The 23,862-nt window shown below is 35.8% G+C and overlaps 1 protein-coding gene across 1 annotated transcript in view; it reads right to left on the reverse strand.

Moving 5' to 3' along the window:
* The window catches only part of FAM19A5 (family with sequence similarity 19 member A5, C-C motif chemokine like), a 359,554-nt gene that overhangs the window by 94,043 nt on the left and 241,649 nt on the right, over positions 1-23,862 (reverse strand). Inside the window, exon 3 of the mRNA XM_026072408.1 lies at positions 21,789-21,938. Coding sequence (XP_025928193.1) covers positions 21,789-21,938 — 150 coding nt within the window. The remainder of the gene's footprint in view (positions 1-21,788; positions 21,939-23,862) is intronic.

Raw genomic sequence — 23,862 nt, forward strand, 5'->3', positions numbered from 1 at the left:
TGAACTAAAAAATAAAAAATACCCCCCTTCCTTTTCCCCCTGAAAAAAAAAAAAGAAAAACAACTCAAAAGTGATAACGTAGACTGAGAACATCTTCCGGGTCATAAATGTTGTGAGGAATAAGGAATAATTAGGAGGAAGTTCTGCTGTACCAATGCCTGAAGCTGGGGATACAGACTGCCAATCTTTGGGTGAAATTTTAACAGTGAGCAGACATGCATGTATCATTTACATTGCACACTACATCACAGAAGAAACTGCAGCGTTTTGATCAGTAATCCAGAAAGTTGCAGGACCGTTCTGATTGACCTTCAGTGACATACACTGAGGAGTTCAAGTTGCAGTCCATCGGATTAGCTATACGGTCAGGAGACTGCACAAAACAAGGTTCTCCATTTCAAATGCTGGCTTTCAACACAAGCCAGAAAAACAGGGATGACACAAACCCTTAGAAGAAGTCTAAATACATAACGGACTTCTATGTAACAAAGATAATCCTTGGAATATCTACTTAATATCTATTCGCCAAGACAATAAGTACTAAGAGATATTGAATAAAATATCTAAGAAGAAAGTAAAATAACTGTACTACCACTCTTTCAGGCCAGGCCTTTAAATCCATATGCTCTGCAGTTTATAGCAAGAGAATACTGGTATTCACTTTATCATGTTTATAGCTCTAATATATCACCAATCCATGTCTTATTTGCAGACTTGCTGAGTTCATACGCATCTAAGTGATGCTAACAGGAACACTCCACAAAGAACAGGCCCAGCTTATTGCACAGATTTTGTTTATGTATGTGACTTACTGCATCTTATTTTTTGAATAGTCTTTTATCTTTATTGACTTGCTATATCTAAAACAAATCATAGCGTCTTTTCCGTATCTTTTCTTTTTCATGAAATATTTCCTCTTCTTTGTGACTCTAACTTACACCCTGTAAAGAGTTTTCTTCCATAACACTGTCTACCTCTTTCTATGTTAGTCCCTTTACTTTTCTCTCCAAAATTGTCTCCAAATCTCTGTTCCTTATTACCATCTTTTGTAAAAGTTACTTCTTCAACCTTAAGCTCTTTGCATACCCCCCAAAACAGGAGTTCATTGTTTTATAAATGGGAGCTGGAAATGCCACCAGTTACCTAAAAAACAAGAGAAATACACCCGCTAACCAAAGAGTTACTTGAAATCCAGATTAATGTTCAGAAAGAAACCTAACTGTGTCCTGTCCAAATCATCCCCACTGCTGGAAAATGGAATTGTGAAGGGATTTCTACCAGGACACAATACTTGGAAGGAGGTTCAGGGGACTAATTTTTCTTATCAGCTACAAAAAGTAAGCTATTTTCATAACGATTTGAGACCCATTTTTTCCAACATCATATGTAAAATTAATATAAGCTTACAGGAATACATGACTGTTACTTTGTTAATATGTATAGCAAACGTAAAGCTAACTGCTGAGAAATGAAATCCCTTGGAAATACTTTATAGATCTACTTCTCTAAAATTCTTTCAAGAGTAGCTTAAACAGAACCAAAGAAAGTATTTGCATGTGCTGATTGACGTATGGATGGTCCTGAAGGAGTTTGTACTTGAGCATACAAATGTGAAATAAAATCAAATTAGCATGCTAAGGAAATTAACACTAATATAAATACATTCCTGAATAGTCCCAGATAGCTAATCCCCAGGAAGAGTAACTTAAATTCTGTTTTTATTTATGAAAATAGATTCTATTAGAGTTCCACTTGCTAAAAATGCTCTGAGCCTTAGGCTATGCCTAAAGGCAGAGACATAATATGTGCTCTAAATGCCAACTATTTCAAGTATTTCTTCTCAAAGTTACCCTAAACGTGGCAAAATTATAATACCATATAATGAGTTTGACATTCAATTATATTAATAGTATACATATGACCTGATTTCCTGTTTGTATTATTTGATATCTAATTAAATTATAATTTAAAATAATATTAATCTTTGTTAATCAGCAGTGGTAAATGATGATGCCACAAAAGTAATAAGTTTTATATTCTCTTTCAAAGCTTCAGAGACAAACTGAGTTATGGTAGCACTAATTCAGTAATGAACACAAAACCCTTAGCATCTAAAAATCTGAAAAAAGGAGTGCAAAAAATTCAGTAATAATGAAGCATGAAATAACTGCAATGCCTATCTTCAAAGCATCCATAAAACTTGCCTTTTTAGGCTAATAGAATTAGAATAATACTCTTTACAATGCTACAATGTAAAAATAGTATAATTTAGATTAAAAAAAATACAAAAAAAAATCAACAATAAAAATAAAAAAGTCCTAGTCCAGGGAAGGAAGATCTTTTTCAGAATACAAACTTAACCAAACCTAACCATTCTTTTATCTCTTCTTGCAGAGTATGTTTCAATGGTTTATTAATCAAAAAACTTCATTTATTTTCACTACAGGTGATCTCCAGAGAGTTGTTGAAACTCAGGAAAACAAACAAACAAAAAAACCTGACAAATTAACTCTCTTTATTCTCATCAGCTTGTAGGAAATATGACAAAATGCCATATTAGAGATCTGGGGTCAGAAGTCATTTTGGCTAGAAGCACAGATTTACAGAGTCAATTATTTTACACAGGCACTTAATAGATTGTGAGATAATTTATAATTTTTCTGCTGATCAAAAATTCTACAGTTTCAGGGTATTATGATTTAGTAGAAAAGAAACAATCCTGATTTGAAAAGTTGTGCAGTAGGATTCGTGTTGTTGCTATGGAATTGCCAGGTGTAGAATTTTTATTAATGGATAAGGATTCTTGTAACCAGACGGAGAACAATTTTTTGTGAATTTTCAATGAACTATTACATCTTATAGGCATCCTGAGGTATACTTCCAAGCACTTGACAACTGAATTGAACTGAAAGTTCCCTTCATGCTTGCAATCAACTAAAGCTCTCTTTACTCAAACCAAACCAAACCAAACCAAACACATCACATTGTGGAAAGCAAGCAGGAAAAATGCTGGTCAACATATTCAACTGATCGTTTTACATGAAGGAGAAATTTTCCAAAGCATTTGACTGCTGTCACCAGTCTGGAAAAAGAGTTAGAAGTCCTGATTCTGGCACTGAAAGGCCAATATTCTAAAAAAACTCCATATCAGAAAACCCTTCTTTCAAACAGGGGGAGATGATACTATCTCTGTATATTAATGGAAAAACTTATCACAGGTATATTCTCTCTACCTGTAGTATCCATTCTCTACACAGGAACCAGGGGGAAAAAATGACAAGGATAACCTGAAGTCTAAAAATCTTTTTTAAGCTTTTTTAAACTGAGAAATCTGCAAAATTGTAAAGCTTATTTAGTTTACTGACAAAAAGGCAGAATAGAGGTAAACAAAAATCGGAGTGCCCAACAACCTGGAAGTTCCGATACTATCGCTTTATTGATCCGGAAACATGAGGAACATGTGCTGATGAAACTAGATTATTCTGCGGGGTAAAAAGAAAATTGTGAAAGTTACAATGAGATCTTATGCTGCTGTGAAACCAGATGATAAAATGGCAGATGAAATCCAACGTGAATAAAAACAAAGTAACTCGCAGAAAAAAACAGCTCTAACTACAGATACAGAGCGGTGTACTCGATATTAGCTGTTACCATTTAAGAGAGAGATCTGGAAATGAAACTAGAACTGTTTCAGAAGAAACATCAACCCAGTGCTCAGCGGCTGTCAGAATTGGAAACAGAATGATACAGGTTTCGAGGTAAAGAACAGAGAATACATAGGAAAAAAACACATTGGGACACCACATAACCTCTACTACCTATGCAGTTTTAAAACTGAACAGATACAGTTGGACAAGAAAGGAGCAAAGAAAGAAAAAAAGAAAGTTAAAGCATTGAACACTTTATGAGGACAAATTGAACAGACTAATCTACTTGGATACTATATATGAGTGCCAGAGAAAAGTGAACCATTGCTTACAGATGCACACAACACAAGAACTAGGGACATCACACAAAATTTCCTGATATAAACAATTTAAATGAAAGGGCATTCTCTTTAACAAAACCTGTGAACTGTGGAACTAACCAGCTGAACATCTGGTGAAGGCCCAACTGTACATGGGTTCAAACAGCAACCAGAAGAAAAAGCCCTCAGGGACTATTAAAAAAAAAAAAAAAGATGGAACATGATCTCTCCACCATGAAGTGCCTGAGATTACCAAATCTAAAAGCGCATAGGGGAAGGGCAGGGAAGTACCGCTAAATGCTTGCTGCCTTCTTATGCCCCTTTCCCTCCACCACTACAGGATACCAGGCTAGGCAGAGCTTCAGTCTGACAGGAGCTGCTCTTATTTTGTCATGTAAGCTATTATACTATGACCCTTACTGAACGCACCACCCTTCACCGCTCACTGGCAAGTTTTTTTGTGAATTTTGTTAAAAACTCCTGACAAGATCACTAATCAGTATTATGACAGGGGCAGAAGGATAAGTTATAATGGATCTGAGCACTTGTTTTACTATTTGAGAGTTATCTGCAAGCAAGTGCTTGCCCTGAAGCAGGTGTGAGGTGTTACTCCTCTCTCATTATGGCAGAACTCTGAACTACTTTCTATTAATTATGCTGTCTCTCCACATGAGAAATCTAATGTCACACCTTCTGTTTTCCTGATCCTGCTATCAAACATACCTCAGTCTCCTCAGCTCTGTGGCCCTAAACTCTCTATCCAAGCTCCATGTCCCATGAAACCCAGGACTGATCCACATTTTTTCTTTTTTAACCATTTAACTAGTTAGTAATATAAATTATATACAGCATATAGAAAACGGGAGGAGAAGATGAACTTCTAAGAAAATATTATTTGCTGGGTTTTTTTATACCTTTGTTATATGTTTATATCTTCGTTATATGTTTGTGATACCTTTGCTCCTTGTCCTATTGCCCAAGGAACAAGGAACAGATTTATTCATATTTTAACTCAGATTACTTTTAACAATATGACTAAGTGCTTTGCAAAAAAAGGGGAACGATACTCCAGTCTGAACAATCTACCCAAGATAGGTGAAAGAGGGAGCTGAAGAAACTTCTGCAGAACACGTATTTGCTAAAGAAAGATCTCCCTCACCAAAATTATGAAAACTCTTTGTAACTGAATACAAGGGGAAAGTAAATGAAAATACAAGTCTTGCACCAATATGGATTTCAAGTAACTCTTTGGTTAGCTGGCATATTTATCTTGTCTTTTAGATGAATGGTGGTATTTCCAGGTTCCCTTTATATGATGAGGAATAGATGATGAATGTTAATGGGTGCGTGAGAAAAGGGGTTAAGGTTGAAGAAGTAACTTTTACAAAAGATAGCCAGTGATAAGGAAACTCTCGAGCTGCACCAAAATGACTAACTTAACTAGTTTTCTAATGTCTTTCTTTCAAAGATCAATTAGTCCATCTGATTGGAGCATGCATGATGGGCAAAAAGAAATTCTATTCTTCTAATCAAAAAAACATAAAAAGCTGATCAGTGGAAGACAAAACGAAGGATATTTTCAGAGATGTATAGCAATATTGATTTCCTCTGTTTCACCTTCCTGGCTAAGGTTCTAACATCCATAACAAATATGAGAACAAAATGGGCTTCTGTGTCTATCTACAGGTGAATCTATACCTATTCTCTTTACTACAGCTGGATTCAAAGCTAATTACAGCTTTTACTCTCCTGGAAATTGTGCTATTACTACTGCAATTATTCAGTTCCTCTGTACTGCCTTTTGATTCACCTCATTAGCCAACCTCTAATTTTACTTAACCAGGCCACAGGATTTAGTTTCTTGTCCTTGTCTCCACCCTTTCCTCATGCTCTGTGTCCCTCCATGTCTTCCTTCTTCTACTCTCCCTCTTCTTGTAAAAATACAGTAGTCCTGCTTTCAATAATACTACTAAAAAAAAAAAAAGGGGGAGAGAAAGAAAAAGAAGAAAGGAAAGAAAACATAGCCCCACAGTGTAAGGTAATATCCTAAAGCAATCAGACGTAAAAATATAAATAGCTAAAGAAAGGATCTTTGGACATGCAAAGAAGTTGTTTCAATGTTAGTAGGACTTCCTCTGTACTGTGTTGACCAGCTCTTAAGTCCACCACTCTTATATGTTAGCTTCAGGTTCACTGCATGCCCACACTTACCCTCTCTGTATTCCCTTCATCCCTTTTCCCTTCAGCATCTCTTCCAATCATGCATTCTTGCTGTCTAGCTCTATCATCTCTCAGCAGAACTCACCTTTTCTACAGCCCTACAAAAATAAATAAAATTGGGCAGTAACAAGCTATTTGCTACTATGGTCTAGTAAGTTCTGACCCTTCCCCCATCTTCTTACTAACCATCTATTTAACCGTAAGCTCTTCACACAGGGACTAACTAATATTTTGTGTTTGTATAGTGCCTGGCATAATAAAGGACTATTATTGTGTGTCCTAGTGCACCACCACAGTACCCATGAGTAATAATAACAATAAGAATCTTGACAGTCATTTATTTATAAGTGCACTCACTCTTTTTCTAACCTTACTCATTTTAACTTGCTTAAGAAGTCAAAGTCATTGCTTTGAACCTGGTCTGATTTCTCTCTACAGGATGTGGCACACTTTTGATGACAGAAGAACAAAAATGATAGAATAAATTATGAGCACTCCATTACTCTTCTTAAAGTGCATTTACCAAAACTAATGCAAAAATGCAACTGAACACTGTTCCAGTCCAAGCTTTTTCTGCATATAGGAAGTATTATTTTGTTGTTACATCAATGGAACACTAATACAGATGTATCCAGCAGCTATGCTCCACTTTAAAAAAAGCCCTGTAACTCATCAATATGATCATATTTGTATTTGTACTATTGAAGATCACCAGAAATGGTCACTATGCACTGTACACCTGAAATGGAAAAGACTACTTCTGCACTGCTCTACTGGAATCAATGATTAAAAAACTTTGGTAGATGAAGAATCCTTATAAAACATACAAAACTATAGCCATTTGGTTTCAATAGCTACTGAATATCTCCCAGAAAACAGGAAAGGAATTCGAAGATAGAATGCCTATTTTTCTCAAAATGTCTATGGCTGTTCTTAATGGAACTCCTATAGGCTGCTAGTTATCTATACTTATTCAGCCACTCTGTCTCTACAGCTTAATGAAATTCTGATATGAGGACAGTACATCCTATTAATGGAAGTATTATGGACACAGAGGGTTATCAAGGCTACAGGTTGATGAATGCCAAGGCCCATTTTCTAGCTGATATAATACAGTATAATAGTACTATAGTATTATAGTATTATATAGTAGACTCAACAAATCTGTGACATAAATAGCTTTGTGAAAGCATACTTTGGTATTCTACAGAAGCCACTACTGTTCAAAAATGGACAGGTGAGGGAAAAGAGGTGGAAAGAGAAAGAACATCTTAATATTTCTGGAAAGGAGTGTCTTGTTCGTTCTCACAGACAACTCAAAATTATGTTTCGTGAAATTGCTATAAAGTTTTAAAAGGTAATTCAGGTGGTTTTGGTTTTACATTGTAAAGGTATAGTCTATGAGAAATTAAAAATACAAATGTCTCCATTCCAGTGATAAAAATGTGCGCTAATATCAATGCATTTAAATATATTCTTACACACGCTAATAGATGAACTTTACTTAGACAGTATAATTTCATACTCCTTTCATTGAATTCTGTTTGCCCATATTTTTTTCTTTATACTCATCATATACATGAATCTACTTGATGTGTTCTCATAGTAGACACCCTGTGCCTACAACACTGCTATACATAACTTTTCTGAAATTTCCCCTCTAAGTTAAAATATTTTATTCAACTGTTTGTAAGTATGGAAAATCAGACCATTTTATACTATGGAAAAAATAAAAATAAAAAGCAACAACTTTTCTGTGGTAAAGATAATTTGTAAGCATAGTTTTCTTTATAACTGGAGATTGAAATCTTAAATACTGCATGAATGCACATTTCAGTAAAGTTCCATAATTTTGAAAAAAAAATAAATCAAAAATGTAGTTGAAACTGGAAGCTGGCAGGACCTGGGATGTCATACCTTTAAAATTCATTATAATATGAGGTCAAAGGCCTAGGAACACTATTCTTCATTATTTTAACAACAAAACTCAAATAAAACACACACACTCACACACACACACATACACACACACACACACACACACGCAGAGTTCAAAATCCCCTCATACTGTCTTTGCACAATAAAAGTAAAAAATTCCAGACTACGGAAAAGAATCAAACTCAAGGTGAAAAACAGGCTGAACTATTATTTTTCTCTTCAATCAAAACTGAATATGAAGATTTCAGAACATTCTGAAATACTTATTGCACCTGACAGCAAATAAATCAAACTCAAAATATATTTATGCTTTATGCTTTTTCCTTAACTTTTTTCTTAAACTTAAACTGAATTCAAATTACTACTTCAAGTTTTCCTTAGCAGCAGAACAGAAAGAAAATATTTTCAGCTACCACTTATTCTCAGACAGAACTGAATCAGAAAGCTTACTGGCCTGACACCCCATGCAAAGGTAAGATTATAACAGAAGCTACATCCCAATTCTTTGCCAGACCTACAGATGTGCTCTGAGAAAACTGTATATCCAGACTTCAATGGGATGACTCCAAATTACAGCATCAAGCAAGATGATCAACTTTTTTTCAAGCAGAGAGGTTCAAGTGATAATTTTTGGGTTGAAAATGAAGTCAAAATGCAGTTTTGTAAGGTTGTGAACAGCCAGACTGTAAAATAAGATGAAATTATCATTGCTCCTGTAGTGTTCACCTGTGTATACTGTACCTTTAAAAAATTACCTTGAGTCTTATTTGTTGTGTTTTAAAAAGAGGTTAAAAAGAAATTAAGTAAAAATAAGCACACAAATAAAAATAATTTATGTGCTTATTTTTATTTTTGCATTTTTTATATTTGCTCTTTTTGCATGAGCCAAAAGATTGCAAATTGCCAGTCGTAACATCTCCCTCGTGTAGTCCGTTTCACCTGTACACCAAAAGCTGCTCCATGTGGTTAGTGTGTAATCAGTAGCCATGAAAAGCCCATCTATACAAACAAGGTAGAACAAGTGAGAATTTAGTGAGTTTACTCTGGTGTTTTCCAGAACACACACACACACTAAGAAGGAGAGAGAAATAATTGTGTCCAAATGAAATGTGACTTCAGAAGGAAACTATTCTAAAGTTGGACCAGTAAGAAATATGTGTAGGGATCTAACATTACTGTGGCAGGGATTTAGAGATCATGGTCACATCCCTAGAGGAAACAAAACTTCATTAATCCCACTGTAAAAAGAACAAACTCCTAATTTTGGTTTCTGGTTTTCATCTAAGCTCATCTAGGACATTAGATCTAGAAGTGATGCCAAGTTTTCTTAGGTGCGCATACATATTAATACTTTTCACATAAACTTCCAAATTCCAAACAAATGTCTACAACAGATTGTTTTTTTAAAGTGAAAAAACACACTAATTATTTAAAGTAACTGTCATAAAAAGTTAATGAATTAAAATCATTAACACAAAGAACTGCAAAATTAAAACTATTTTATACATGAATCCAGATCTCTTCTGCAAATACATTTCTTACGGAAAGCATGTCACTGCATTGATTCCATTATTTTTTATTATAGCTATCTATCCAAAAGAGTACTGATCCAGTAAATTTAAATTCAAGGAAATAGGTTCATTAGCTTCAATAGAATTCTTAATTTGACTAAGAGGCTAAAGTACGTGAACCTTAAATTATAAGAATCTCAAGATAGGAATCATGTCTCCCTGTCTGAGTAGGCTTTTTTATTAATTCTGTAATAGGATCTAAACTTATGTTCGTTTTCCAGTTAAACTCATCAACATCTAAAAGAGCAGAGAAAACTACTTCAAGTAGAGAAACTTTTCCATAATCTTTGTTTGCACACCGGACACAATGTCATTTTAGGATTTCCTACACAAAGAACTGGCACCACTTAATTCATAATAAATTAGTTTAGCCATTGCAAGAGACGGATGGCCTCTTACACTGTTTAAATCTCACTTGAGTCCTCTGGCTTGTCCTGGAAGCTACTGTCATGGGTATAATTAACAGTTAAGCATAAAGACAATTACAACTGATAGGTTACTTTGCACAGTACTGTCCAGTTTCTCCCTTAAAGACTTTTTTACTTGCAAAGTCATTCTTGTTCAGGCAAGTAATTTGTATCAGAGCACTATTTGTCGGCAGAAGAGTTTTGTGTCTTGGACTTTCAGCTCCTAATTCATTTACACTAATGCCACATAACAGCAATAATATAATAGGATTTGGTATTTTATATATATTTATATATATATATATAAAATTAATATGGAGGTAAATCTGAAAGACACACTGTACAATTATCACAAAACACTCATACTGTGTAAAGTACATACAGAATTGAAGGCAGCATGTATAGCCAGTGTACACATTTTGTTTCTAAATATATGAAACGGGTTCTATAATATGCAAGGGGATTCAAAACTAACAGGACTCTAAGTTATCCATACAAATACAGCAAAATGTGCTAGATCAGTAATCGATGCTGCCAACAGATGTACGATAATGCACTTCATATCACTGGTAAAGGAAGCCAACACCAACACAGCTCTTTTTAGTGTATGATGGTGAAAGTACAAAGGAATTATTCCGATTTGAATAAAAAATTTAAAAGGTCAGATACTTAAAATGTTTATACAGACTGAGACCTCCACTTAAGCTGACAAATGTAAAATTGCCAAACACAATTCTTTTGCATAAAGAATCTAAGAATTGCTTTTCAGGAAGTCTGACACTAAAAATATAGTAGTATATTTCATAACAGTAAAGACCTGCCCCATCATTTTAGACCCAGATTTCCTCCTGCCCCAAAACTGTGAGGCTGGTATGCTTTGGCAGTTTATCTGCTTGCTGCCCACTGCTTCAACAGAGAGCTGCCAAATATTCAAACTGAATTTACTAACCAATCCATCTGCTTTTGAAAATCTGAACTTCAAATATTGCTGAGATAGAGACTACAAAAAATACAGATTAAAAAGAGACAAGCAGATACCTATGGGAGTTTCTGAGGTCCTCTGAGATAAAAGGCACACAGAAAGCATTGGTAGCATTAGCCAAAACATGGTGTATCCCTGATCCAGTTTCACATCGCAGCAAAGTTGGATTCCAGCAGCTTAGGGGGAAGCATCATGGGTCTTGCAAGGGTAGCTCACACCCTGGCCACACACACATCGCTGATGCCCTTCTAGCAGGCAGGTGGCCCTTCGAGAGGGGCTCTGCCAGGTATCAGCCGCACGGCCACAGAGCAAAACTGAGGGAGGACATGGCGGCGGACATCCATGTGTGAGGGCAGTTGACACTGAGTCTGGCCCATCTACAAAATAGGCTGGACTTCACTGGGATCTATACTCAGTGCACCAGCTTTCTTGCCCACACCCCAGCGTAGACATTTCCCTCTCCTTTATATCCATATATAATGACTAGACTTTCAAACCTGTATGCTTGTCAAAATTTATTCTAACCTGAGGTTGTCAAACAAGAGGGTGAATACTGAGCTTAGTGTAATTACTTACTTTAAAAAAGCCTGTCAGGATTGGTCAGTATACGTAGCAAACACTCAATGTTTTATGCTTAGCAAAATTAAAAATTCAGTACTGCATACAAAGCTGAAGCCTGAGGTTTAAACTATGCTTGCTGCACTATGTAGAAGATGTTACCCCCAAAAAGCCAGTTTTTTTTTAACATTTTACTTTTTATGACATATCCCTCAAATACTAAAATTTAAAAAATAAAACAAAAAAGCTGATTATTCTCAAGGTCAGGAGGACTAAGTCCCCCAATTATGTAGGACAGTGAAGGGAATTATTTAAAATCAAAACGGTGAAGCAGGAATAAAGGAGAAGCATTAAAACCTATAATTGGATAGAAAACAGGTGATTCTTTTTCATTGACTATTATTGTAACACCAGTGCTATTCAGTTCATCAAAATATCCTATTAAAACCAAGTAAACAATTCATAGTTTTTCTTTTTTGTTTTGGTTTTTTTTTTGGCCAAGTGTTGGAAATTCAAACTCCGGATTGGGTCCATTCTTTCTCTGTAACACTCTAAAATACTCATTTCTTTCCACCCCCCAAAAGAATTTATGTCCCCACTGGGATGCATAACCTAGACCACTACATCTTCTCCTAGCTGGGGTGAGGAACTTTTGGGGGTCTTTGGGCTGGCTCCAACGGCTGACTCATTCTACACAACCCTGCCTTGCTCTCCCCAACCTCTCTGCCTTTTACCTCTTCCAGCTCTTTCCAACCACTGAATTAAGTAGTTCTGTGTCACTAGTCTCCATCTTTGCTGTGCTCCATACTCGCCATGTCCTCCCTGAAACCTCACGTTTCCATCTGGACAATGTGCTGCCCCGCAGCTCTTTGCAGTCCTCCTGCTGGTCCTGTGGTCCATGGCTTCCTCTTCACAAGCTGCTGAATTAGACAGAGGGCCCTGGTATGTGCGGGGAGCTGTGCGGGAATGCCATGCACATGGAAAGTATAATAAAATTCTTATCACCTTCTGTCTTATCCGAGTTCTGTATTGTATCTTCCATTTATACTTCTGCTCCCTCCTCGTCATATGTGCCACCCTCCCTTCAAATAACAGTCTATTTCATAGTAACTCATCTTTTGTTGTGCCAGTTCACTTTCATGTTCACTTTCACACCACCACTTATTTTTCCTGCTGAGCACAACCTAGCTCTGATATCTCCTCTCTTCCTTTAATGAGAGACAATTCTTTCCTTCATCCCTTTTCATTTCTCTCCCACCTAGTCCCTGGAATCCCACCTTGTCTAGGGGTATATCCTCTTCACATTCAGTTGGGGCTTAACCTTGACCTTTCTCAAAGAGATGAGCAGGGGTAGAGGCCTTCTGTGTATCCCCTAAAGAGAATGATGAGAAAAAAGACTAAGACTCTCAGAGAAATATTCTGAAGCAAGTGGAGGCAATTTTTTCCCACTTTCACCTCATTTGAGACTGCAAAGAATTTTGGAGGGCTTTTGTCCTTATCCTACTCCCCATGGTCTGGATAATTAATAAAAAAGTATCTAAATATTTTTATTTCCTTGTATAGAGGTACAAACAAGGACTCAAGTTTGTCATTACTGCTTTAAGCCAAGGACTATATTGCAGCTATCTGTGAAGCTATGGTATTGCCAAAATAAAACAATGGTAAGTTCTAAGCAAAAATTATGCAAACCAAAAACACAGTCCTACCCAAAGTTTAATTACGATATGAAGAAAACAGCTTTAATGCAACGATCTTTTCCTCATGCTATAGCATGATGTCAGTCCTTAACAGTAGGGGAAACCCATCTCCTTTGCATCACCTTAAAAAGGTAGCTTTCTAAGGTTTCATCTTCAAGGAGGATATTTTCTCTGAATCAGGCCAGTGCAGAGTACTCTGAAAGAGGCATACAAAAATGTCTAGCATTAACTACTGTGTTCCAGGTGCTGGATGTAGTAGTGCTATTAATGTTGCCACTAATTTGGCAATCAATTTTAACATTTTCTATGAGTCTTCTGACACCATCATAGATATTAAATATAATATAAGTTAAAAATAAAGTGGTATATGGCTTTAAAATGACATTTCTAACCATATTACACCCTTTCTTGATTCACTTTTATGAAACATAGTGGTTCTCTTTGCTTAAGGAGATTATTTTGGAAAAAAAAGGGGGGAGGGGGGCTCTTTCACCACACTACTTTCACATAGTGCCCCAAATGTCATTCGGCTATAGTTTTATCCCACCTAAATTTGGGCAATTATTGGCAGCATTTATGGTAGGCAACTAAGGAGTTTTTACAAAGGCTCATCTCTCCAGATTCTCTTACAAAAATATGTTCCCCTTATAAAAGCTCACCTTCAAACCTCAATGTCTTTGAAAGTTCCTCTCTTTTTTCCCTCTTCTGGAGGTAAAGAGAACCTAGGATGACAAGCAGAGGGGGTAATGTAAACACATTATGTTTCTTCCTTAAACTGCTTCTAATCAGTGAAGACAGTGGCTTTTCCAGGAGGCAATCTGAGCAGCTGATAGCCTGAAGTGTTTACACGCGTTACACTGAAGCAGAAAACCTACTCTGCTTGTCATCCTATGTTCTCTTTAATCCCCAAAGAGAGGAAAAGAGCAGAGCTTTCGCAAGGTGATTCCAACACTGACACTACTTGACCTCTAATGTGCGGCTCTCCCCTCGCTGTCCGCAGGGGGAGCTTATGGTGACCGCACTCCCGAATGAGGAACATCGGGTCAGCCGAGCACCTGAAGATCGGTAGCATGAATCCGACTGCAGCAATTTCACTGCGATTGTTGGTAACGTTCTGCCATAAGAAATCAAACACAGAAAACGCCATCCAGTGATGCAGTGCACACTTATGCTAATGCGTAATACATTCCCTACTATTTGTCCAGTTCAATTTAAAATGTCTGTAGTAATTAGGCTTCCAGCCACTCCCTCCGAAAATTGTTCCACAATCAAATGTCACATAACCTCCAACCATCTTTCTGTGTTGAAACTGCTATCAGCACACGTAGATGAAAGAGGATTAGACTACATGGGTGACTGCTCAGAAGCAGCTAGGAACTAAAGGAAATGAAGCTGCTGGCATTGATGAACTAATGCATCCAATGAAACACGGGGAGGCTGAAGGTGTTGTCTTTCAAATGAAATGTGAAAGCAAGGCACTAAGCATTAGAAGCAATTAAAGTTCTCTCAGCACTCTGTGCAACAGTACCAGTGTTAACCCCTGGTTCCTGGCCACCTTCCAAATCACGTAATTAAATTCTGCCTTCCTAAATATTTCCCTGCACTATCATTTAGAAAGACAGTCATCTCTTAACCTGAAACTGATGCCAGGTTTGACCTCAAAGGAGGGTGCTTATAAGTGAAAAATAATTTCTGGTTAAGTTTGTCACAGTTTGTTATAGATGCAAGTATTTTATCTTCAATTTAATTGTATTGACTCTTCTCCCATATCTATCTCTCTTACATATTCACATTGTTTCCTCTCAGTCTGTGATGTTTCCATCCTTCAGAATCTTGTAGAAAATAATCTGCTAAATCACTTTATAAGTATTTAACCCTCATTTCTCCAAGTCTCTGATACATTTCTCCATAAATATTCTTAGATCATGGAAGGAGACCATAGAGCTACTTGCCATTAGGAAGCAGCAATCTCAGCAAAGAAGGTCTGGGTTTTATCTTTTCATTTTTTTATATATATAAGGGGGGGTTGTGGATTCTTTTTTTTTTTTTAACTGATGAACGGTCTGGGGTACTCGGTCTGAGAACCCATAATGGCCCTGACTTTCAAACTGATTAGCACTCACTCTCTGCAACCTGACTGCTGCAGAATGAATTTTGCTGTGGAAATCACCAGACATTTTGGAAAATCTTGGTCTGCATCTTTATGCCACAGCCAGCTGTTAGAGTTTAGGAACCAAACACTTCCAAATATAGTGCAGCCTTTATATTTGTTCTTTATGATAATACTCCTACTTATCATTCTTTTCCCAGATCTGCTTGTTACCTTTCTAAGCAGTGCTTTTTGTCATGTCTTCAGTTATTCCTGCTATGGATCCCCAGTCAAGAGGGGAAACCTAATTTATCTCCCTCTATTTCTTATAAATATTATGTGTTTTTTTTTCCATTTCTTGAAAGACATTTTACTATTGCAGTGCATTATCATATCCTAAAATTAACATACACAGCATTAAATGTAACCACTGATTTAAGAGAGAAATAGGAATAATTAAAAAGTCTGATCATAAACAAAATAGCTTTGTTTGTTGGAAAGCAAACTTATGATCACTGCCAGCATATTCCCAAGCAAGTATTAAACCATTGCATACATATTCCTTTACTAGTCCATATGGCCTCTCACTCAGATATAATATTGGGTACTTACAAATTAAGTTTTGAGAGGTTCTAGACATCTCCTAGACAGGAGCTCTGTACTCACGGGACACTCAATGATTTTAACTATTTAGTGAAAGTCCTCAAAAATGTAAGAAAGTTCTAATCTTTGCTCTGATTCTACAACTGAATTATTAGTACTGATAGTGTTTTGTGATACGTGTGCTCTCTGTGTAAATAAAAATGTCTTCAGGTGAAATTTCTATTCAGGAAGGATAAAGCCTCACTAGCCCCTGGTTGCCAACACCCATTAGCACCCAAATTCCAGAGCTGTGGTAAGAATTTACTTTTTGAGGATGGTGTACCACTAATTTTAATGTCTGGTGAGTACTGGGAGGGGTCTGCCTATCCAGAAGAAAGAAAGGAAGGAAAAGCAGAAAATGGATGATAATGTCCTTCAGACACTAGGGAACCAACAGAATATTTTCTTAGGATAAATTTTCCCAAATGTTCATTACAGGCATAATTTCCTCCAGTTTAAAGTAATTGTTACCCTTTCCAATATCTCAAAACGAATAATGAGGCAAGCAAAACTAAATACATGTTCTAACCTATTTAACTTCATAACTAGCTAGCAGAATAGCTAATTGTTTTGCTACCACTACAGTGTAATTAATACCATTTGTCCAGGGACAAATAGTCCCACTCGGCTCTTAAATCTTTCACACTATAAAGAGTACTGCTACCGTTCCAGCAAAACATCTACATAGTAATATTCAATCTCCTTTTAATGTCAGTTCCAACCTGCTTTGTCTTTCTGATCTATTTGTGTCAAATTGACATATCTTAAATGCAACAATGTTGGATGTATAATATTTACAGTGAGAAAACATTTGCAAATATCTGCAATAAAGCCAGGATAAAATGAGTAACACATCAACAAACATATGAAATATTCCAAATGGAAAAGCTAAAATTTCTATTTCTGAAAATCATTTTTTTTAATTTTTGGCAACATAGATAAGATATTTAAGGTATTTTAGAATGACGAAGCTCACTAGGTCCCTAGCTGCTGGAGTTTTGTTTCAAGTGCATGACCCAGGATTCAATTAATGATCAATTCTGACCCCTACACATCCCTATAGACTCCTAGAGCTAATGAGAAGAGCAGGGAATTATTGATTAAAACTAATGTGGCTTCCTCGAGGATCTTGAGTTTCTGTGTTAAACAAAATCAGTCAGTGCCAACTGAAAAGCATGTTAATCATAATGTATGAACAATCTATAACAAATAAGATTCTATAGATTATAATAGTATTAGAATGCTTCTAAAAGAAGAAGTAAAAATTAAAAAAAAAAAAGGACCTTGATTCACATGGAAAAGTCTGAAAGCTTGAATTCAGTTATCTGAGCTCTGGCTATTCCAAACTCAGGAATCTTGGAACCCAGGATCAGTGTCCTGGGATTCCTTGTAGTGCCTTGTGGACATACAAGGTAGGCAAAACTCAAGCCCGGAGCACAAGAGTTTTCTAATCATGGAAGTCAGGCAGGCAAAGAGACACTGCCATTCTAATTTTCTTAGGCAATTAAGCCACTTCTCCCATGCTCACTTTTCCTCTCATAAACTGATTCTGTTTTGTGGAGAAAACTGCTGTTTATTTTTGAGGTATAAATAGATAATGGACAGAATTACTGGAATCCATTGGATATTTAAAAGATCAACCCACCCTTCTCAGGTTAATGTACTTATATTGCCTGAAACACTTGGGCATAACAAATTTTTGTTCAGAAAGATACAATTCCTGTGAAAGAACACAAACCACACATTTCATATGAGTGCATATATACACCCATACTGTTACCAAAGACTTTTTGTCACTTGCTTTAAAACAAGGCCCAAATTAGTGAAGATACTGGACATAAATAGCCAGTAATTGCTATCTTCCAATCTCTCACAGGTTCCAGCTTAAAAAACCGCTGAAGCTTGGCTCACACACTGGCAAATTACTCTGGTGATAAATCAGATGCTATACTGAAATATTATATCTTTTTGAAGTAGTGCACCTGAGGTCATTGCTATGGAATTTGATCTCAGAAAAAGGGACTAGGCAATGAAGGTTCTAAATAGTAAGAACACAACTAAGTGCAGGCAAAATACTGTCATAACACCACAAAACCTGCATTCACAAGTACAAAATTACTTCACAACCAAGCATACCAAATATACATTATGATTTTCTCGGTCTAGGAATGACACGATCAACACTAAAACAAGCTTGAAACCAGGGTGAATATTGATGCCGTTTTTTCAGGCTACATTAGCAGTCTGTCATACTTAAAGACTGTTAAAGAAAACAAAAAACAGTAAATCACAAATAGGGAAATATTTCAAGAAAAGCTCTGTTCTTATGAAAAGACCTTAGCTGATGTAGCAGTGGAAATCAGAGCAGATTTTGGTAATCAACTCAGGACTTCTTTTTAAGAGCTATGTTGACAAGTGCAATCTCAGACAATGCTTGTGAGGTTTAAGAGCCCTTAAATTACTTACTCTTTTTGCTGCAATAATTGGCACTCACATTTCTGTGCTCCAGAAAATATACAGCATAACTGAATATATTCTAAGGTATTTCTCACCATGAAACAATGAACAAATGGTAGATAGGTAAAACATGATGCATTTTTAGGTTGTAAAAATTGCCAGTTTTGGTACTGAAGCTTCAAAATATTCACTTGCCAAAAGTTGTCACACAAATGCTAACTAACGTTTTCTTGTTAGTAGGTTAGAAGGTCAAGCTTACTATGCCTGCTTACTTCACATCCAATGACTTTGCATTAATTATTAAAGATCTAAGGTCTAATTCTCTTCCCTTTACTTCAAAAATAATATCTCATTAAAATCAAGATCATATAAAGAATAAAATTAGAAGAACCAAGTTTTTGCAAAGCAAAAAAACACTAAAAATCTTTCCAATTAGATTTTCTGCTTTTTGATAGCATAAGCAAAATCTCAAATAGTATTGAATTACATTCTTAACATCAACTATGTATAAAAAAAAAATTAAAATTGGTAAAAAAATACATTTACGTTTGTACTTAAAAAAGCTGGAAGAAGGATTTGCTTGTTTATTAGGCCAAGGAGATTTATATAAGAAAGAGTGAATGGAATTTTTGCTAGATGGAAGATTTCTATTGGCGAAAATACTCTTCTTTATCGTAAGAAAAATCTAAGTTCAGTTGTTGCATTACTAAAACAGCAGTATTTGACTTAACATCAGAGACAAAACTAGCTTTTCTGAGGCATGAATTTATGCAGATTTCACATTCTGTACAGAAGAATGCATTTAGTAGCAATGTTTGAAACACTCTATTCTAGAAATTAATATAAACAGTATGGAAAAATCCAGATCCTTCTAACTCTGGAGGCGAGTTTTATTGAATACAAACAATAGTTTGTATTCTTTAAATTATGAACCTGGCCAATTCACAGATAAATACTTATTTGCTAGTTAATGACCAATTTATCTGCCATCTTCATTTGACAGCAGAAGATTAGAGACAAGTGAAAGTGCTTGTTTATTCTTTCCTATATCATTGTCTGTAAGGCAAATTAATATTGTACTTGCTGGTCTGTTTGCATGTAAAACTTCTATATGTTTTCATAATATACTTGATAAGTAAAAATTACAGACCAACGATTTGGCCTGTGCTTTTTAACTTGGTAACTTGCTAGACAGCTCTAGGTACCATTAAGCTTTTTGAGCTTTGATTTTCAGTGTCCAGGAAAGCAAAAGTATCATGTCCTACTCATCTTGCAGTTATCATTCTTAGCAAAGGACCCAACATCCTGACTATAAACATTTCACGAAATATTAAAGAACAGTGTATTAGATTGTATTAGGACTACACAGGAAAGCTTAAAAAATGAAGGCTAATATCTGGGCACACAAGTTAATTTGCAGCTCTATTTTTCAACTGATGAATTTCCCACTTATTTTTCAAATATGAAGTATTACACAAAGAACCCTCTCTGATTACACACCACCACCTAACCATTAGTCCAATCATCTAGTTCTCTGTTTACATAAAATGATGATCATGCACACTGAAAGCAGAATTTGGAATTGCCCCTTTTCAGGAGTTTCAGATAAAATGAAAAAAAGAAAATTCTTTTCAAATATTAAATGACTTCAAAGCTTCTGCACTTGGAAACTAAGTTAATGTAACAAGTGGAGGGTAGGGGGAAATTATCTCTTCTTACTGACACATAGAGATTTTAGCTGTCTGAAATCTGATTTAGTCACCACAGGTAACTTTTAAAGCAAGGAAGAGAAACAGTAAGTACCAGAGAGTAGTGCATCTGATCTTAGGATGACATGAATTGCTCTGAGAAGGTGCCTCTTGCTCTCCATTGAGTATAAAGAAAAACTGGAGTGATTAGGTTAGACAACTAATTTTGGATACACAAGTTACAGCAAACGAATCTCACCCTAGACCCATAACTGACTGAAAAAAAATTATGTATTCATTCCCATCAGATGAAGGAAATCTCACATTTCCCTCATAACTTTATTGTTTTAAAATGGGAAACATATGTTGAATTTTTTAATTGCTAACAAGTAGTTTTACTAAAGTTGCAATTATAAATGACACATTAAAATCATTCCTTTCTTAGGCAATTAAATCTTATGATCTTATAATAAAACAGGAAAGAAGAGAATTACTAGATATCATCTCATATTAGGATAGTGATAGCTAAGAAAAATGAACGGTATTACAGAGTACCAAAAACAGTGAAAGCAAAACGCAAAAATAGAATGTGCATGATGTTCTATATTTAGCTTTGCGGGTAGGCTCTGAAATCCCCTTTGAGCTGTCTTCTTTGATAGTCACTGGGTAAGATCAAATTCTGAAGCAATGGTAGGGTGTTCTTCACAATATTTTTATTTTAGAACTCAAACCAATCGGTGTTCAAAGGCAACTGGTGAATTTGTTATATCTCCCATATATAAGCATCTTCTTTTTACTGCTGTTAACAGAGCCTTGACCAATACATGCCGTTTTGCATCAACTACTTTCAATATATCTCCAATTTTACTTTTAATTATAATATGAACGCTTGCTAATAAGCTTGCACTGGCAGACCTGCCTTGAAGATTGCACCATTGTTAGTCTTATTTAGCTGTAACACCAGAATCCATTTGTCTCACAGAATGATTTCAAAATGAAATATTTTCATACCTCCCTCTATGTCAGCACTTTTCCAGGCTGCATGCTACCACTGCATCTGCAGTGAATCATACAGAATCATCATTTTAAGGAGAGAAGAAATGCTGGGCATGTAAAGTAAATTCAGATACTACATTCAAGTATAGTGTTAGTGTTTTCCTCAACAACATTAACTTTCACACAGAAGTGGTCACATTAGCTCCTAGTGGCATAAAATCTTTGCAGGTCTTTCTTTTGCAATTTTTTTTTAATGTTATACAGAATAAAAGGGGAAAAGAATGCTATTTCACTGCTGATCCTATCATCACATACAAAATATAGCAGTACAATGCCTTTAACATTCAACCGCATATTATAAGAAAACAAAAGTGAAAATTCAAATTAAAAAAAACTGTTACTGAAATATCCATACTATTAGTCAGTCTCTGTTCTGGGAATTTCAATCACATTACCACTGCTAGCTGGGACATCTTAAAATTTCTGCTATAGAGCCTTTATTATTTGATGAGACTCTACCAGTTGAAAGCACTCTTTTATCGGCAGAAACTTATCGAATAGATCTTGACTTCTTACCATCAACACAGGCTGGCCTCGCTCTTGTTGTACCGGCAATCTGTCCTTTTTTACATGCACAGCGAGCTGTTTGTCGGGCTATAGTCCTTCGGGGCTGACTGCTATCTCTGTCCAAAGTAACAATCTCACATGTACCTGCAGCCAGTTGACCTGGAAAAAGAACCAGCAACAGGTACCAGCGTCACTGAATGCACTCCAGGCAATCCGTTACCGCCGAATAGAGCCATGGCCCCACGGCGCCGCAGACACTCCACGACAAATGGGAAGCCAGCTGATGGATATAATACAACCGAGATGACATACAATTTTTCTTTGTGGTGGATATATGAAAACCCTGCAAACTGGTTCTGTCAGAAAATGATTATTGTTCCATAGAAGCTGGAGACTTGAGGTCACACCGGTGACATTCACGTTTATGTTGGCTAGGTAAAGGAACAACCTGCCATTACAGCAATGAAATTTAAATGGTGTGGGGTTTCTGCACCTTCTGGAAAGAAATGATGAAATATATGGACAACATAGGAAAACAGAAAATATCTAAAGTCCTTCCCCAAATGTCCACAAATTTAATTGTCTTAATTACTCTGTGCGTTGTTTTGGAAAGATAGTTTTATAACAGAGCATGCCCAAATCTGGCCAGATTGTCAGTCCTTTGGCTCTTACCTTATCTAAACTGAACAATAATTCATTCTCTACTTGACTCATATTTGAAGGAGCTGGTCTTTTTTCTTTTAGCAAATTAACCCTGTAACCATGGTTAACTGCAAATGTAGCTGCAAATGACAGTAAAATGGCACTGCCTGGTTAGCTCAGTAACACTTTCTGCTTTTATTGACTTCTCTAATATATGTTGCTTTTTCTAAATACTAAAAAAATCCACACTACCTGACTCTGAAATTGGATCATGCTGTAAAAGACAAAATAGGAAGTTTTAAAAAAATATTTTAAAAATTACTCTGAAGTGAAAGCCACATATTTAAAATGATGCACTTCTTGTACTACCAATAGTATGCTAATAATATAGGAAAATATTAACTTTTACAAGCAAGAAAGATACATTATTGAATTTCAATGCCAACTAAGACTGAAAAAAAACCCAGCTATCACTTCCCATTGGGCAGATGTATTACGGTATCACTTCTGTATTTTATGGTACAGTACTAGATAGCACTTTTATTGGGTTTTGTCTTTATAGGCAATCAATTCAAATGAATATATGAAAAAATATGTCCACAATCACTGACTATATATTGTTTTTTATAAAAATTAAAGATTAGAATAAATGAAATGTTGTGCTGATATATGAAGTTAAACAGCTTAAATAATATTCACAGTAAATTATTTTAATGCTATTGAAATAATGAAAAATAATGAGACAAACCCTGGAAATTTTTAATCTATTTTAAAACCAAAACTCAAAGAAAAAAATTAAAATGCTGAAGTCTAAAAGTGTAATAATATTTCTGTATTCTGCCTTTTTTCCATTCAGAATACAATTTTACCAGTATATTCTTGTCAGAACCAGCTTATGATGTTTCCTATTGTGTTTTGAAACAGTCAGAATAGCCAAATTTTGTGAGCTGTCAACAGCATACTGCTAAGCCACCTAAATTTTATGTTGCTGTTACTCCTACACTGCAGCACAAAGATGAATATGAAACAAAGTATTCTACACACACATGCAAATATATGACATATAGAGAGTTAGTAGACATTAGGCATTTCTAAATATAGGTAAGATTTTCACCAGCTAAAATCACCATAGAGGTTGATAGCTCCTGGCAGTTACATTTGTGAGGTGAGGTACTGCTTGGGTTTCATGAGCTTTCTACTCTTTTCCACCTACCCTGTTAACACAAAAACTGTAGGACAAACATATTGATGACAACTACTACATGCTTATTCTTTCTTTGTATCCTCAGAGACCCTGGGTTATGAAGCCAAGGTTTATCAAGAAAAGAGGTGGTACATGATTTTCCAAATATGGGCAGGGGAAGTCTGTCTACATTGAAACATATAGAACTGAAAAAAAGCACTCTTCCTTCTTTGCCCCCTCACTAATACATTTCATTCT

The sequence above is a fragment of the Apteryx rowi genome, unplaced genomic scaffold (assembly GCF_003343035.1).
Source record: "Apteryx rowi isolate R43461 unplaced genomic scaffold, aptRow1 scaffold_340, whole genome shotgun sequence".
Taxonomy (NCBI): Eukaryota; Metazoa; Chordata; class Aves; order Apterygiformes; family Apterygidae; genus Apteryx; species Apteryx rowi.